Source organism: Blastomyces gilchristii (genome assembly GCF_000003855.2).
Source record: "Blastomyces gilchristii SLH14081 genomic scaffold supercont1.8, whole genome shotgun sequence".
Lineage (NCBI taxonomy): Eukaryota > Fungi > Ascomycota > Eurotiomycetes > Onygenales > Ajellomycetaceae > Blastomyces > Blastomyces gilchristii.
The window spans coordinates 1946774-1948883 of record NW_003101675.1 but is presented as its reverse complement, the minus strand read 5'-3'; the positions used below and the strand labels follow the sequence as shown (position 1 = coordinate 1948883).

General features: G+C 43.7%; 1 protein-coding gene across 1 annotated transcript; it reads left to right on the top strand.

Moving 5' to 3' along the window:
• Nucleotides 1-50: 50 nt before the first annotated feature.
• On the top strand, nucleotides 51-2098 carry BDBG_04979 (peptidyl-prolyl cis-trans isomerase NIMA-interacting 4). Its single transcript, XM_002625069.2, has 3 exons — nucleotides 51-593; nucleotides 968-1070; nucleotides 1488-2098. The coding sequence occupies exons 1-3, from the start codon at nucleotides 456-458 to the stop codon at nucleotides 1640-1642; spliced, it is 396 nt and encodes a 131-aa protein (XP_002625115.1). The 5' UTR covers nucleotides 51-455; the 3' UTR covers nucleotides 1643-2098.
• The last annotated feature ends 12 nt before the right edge of the window (nucleotides 2099-2110 follow it).

Genomic DNA, 2110 nt, shown 5'->3' with positions numbered 1-2110 from the left:
TAACACCAACTTAGCCAGGTCTCCGTTCCATCCCTTGGTATGTGTCGAACTAGTAAGGGGGGTAGGGGTAGGGGGGGCTGCGCAAGCAGCAAAGCGAGCGTAAGCGAGCGTTTGATGCTTGTATGCATGGTGGAAGCATGAATTGAAGTTGTTGATATTGAAGTTGATATAAAAATCTAGCTTTAAACCACCAGCCAATAAGCGTGCGATATTCCAACCCCACCTCATGTCACCGTTGAGGCTTGTAAATAATACCCTCATCTCCCTTTCATATTCGAGCTTGACATCACAGCCCCTATGTCACTTAGGCAATTTTAATTCTGTCAAGCTAATACACGCCTGCATATTTCAAACCGTAATATCTCGAATATCGCACGCCAACTGGTGGTACACACGCGTATAACCGATCGTCCACCCAAATAGGCTTTCTTCACCTTTCCAAGGTTGTTAGAAGTATGGCGAAGGGCAATGCCAAAGACTCGGGCGCCAAAGGAAAAGGCAAAGGCAAGGCGAAGGACAACGGTGATGGCAATGAGGGAGGTAAAGGCAAAGGGTTAAAACCTGCAAATTCTATCAATGTTCGACATATTCTTGTAAGTATCTGTCAGAACCTCTTACGTCTGTTAGTTTCGAGTGTTGTGTGAAATACTTGAATTGTTTGGCTTATCATCCTAAGTGGTTTTTATAATTTTGTTATATTTCAAGAGTCAAGACCGTTCTGTTTTACATTTATGTTTGCGTACCAATGATCTGTATCCATATGGGTCACTATCCCAATGCACATGAACAGCCCTGGATGAGAAATATTCAATTCAAAATAATCTCTCCTCCCCTCTCCAGCCCGTTGTCTGTTTATTACGACAGAATGTATTGAATGTCGTTGTTCAACTTTCGAAATGTCTCTACTTTTAACATTTATCAACACCATACACGCTTGCTAACCAGCTGTTTGTGTTCGTGGAAAAAGTGCGAGAAGCACTCAAAAAAGGAGGAAGCTGCCGAGAAGCTGAGAAATGGGGCAAAATTCGATGATGTCGCAAGAGAGTTTTCGGAGGATAAGGCTAGACAAGGTTTGTGCCAATTTCACCATCTGTTGTCTCCCATTTACATTTGCAAAGATCCGGATCAGTTACTTTTACTTCGCGCTTCATGCCCTCAATATATCACATAATATACTCCCCCATGATACCTTGCGAGGATTTGTCCTCTGGATCTACGAATTTGTTGGGGATACCCTCGCATTCCACAATTTTAATCTCGCCTCACTGTGCCATGTCGTTGGCGCATGCTCGAGAAGAGGGAGACGGCTCCGGATTTTGAGAAAGAATCTGGAGTTGATACACATTCCCCGTATCCCTATCCTTTGTTCCGTTTCATTCATATCCATCACCATTGAACATTGAAGCCGAATACATATGTGGGAGTTTTAGAGACAGGAAAGAAAAAGAGCAAGAGTACATTTGTCCTCTTCTAACGTTGCGAAATAGGCGGATCGCTTGGCTGGAAAGTTCGAGGAAGCCTTCATGGTGACTTTGAAAAGGTTGCATACGAGCTAGAAACCAGCACAACCGCGAACCCAAAGTGGGCGGAAGTCAAAACGGGATTTGGATACCATATCATTATGGTGGAAGGGAGGAAGTGACGGATGAATTGATGCTGAGGAGCTAGACATGAGGGATTGGACGGGACGGAATCGACTAAGCGTTTATTTCTCTTTGAAAACGATATCTCCCTCTGATATCAATAGTATATGGGTAATGGTCATGTAGGTTTTGAGCGTAACGTTGTTATTTTGTTTAAAACGGTCATCTTTCTTCATTCCTCCTCCGTTGACTTGAATCTATATTGTTGTGGGTAAATGGTCGGAATTGATTAGGTGTTTAGTAGTGCATACAAGATCCAGCCTTCCACGGTCAAGGGATGGTTGAAGAGTAATATTGCCAAGCATACAGCCGTAATATAAGGGATTTTTCCTAATAGCCCCAGCTCTATTTCTCATAAACCCGTCCGGTCCGCTCAAAGTCCTGCAGTGAATATACCTACGATCCCTACCCCCAAGTGGAAGAAAGCTCTTCACCACCCATGGTCCTTACTTGACGAACCATCGTCA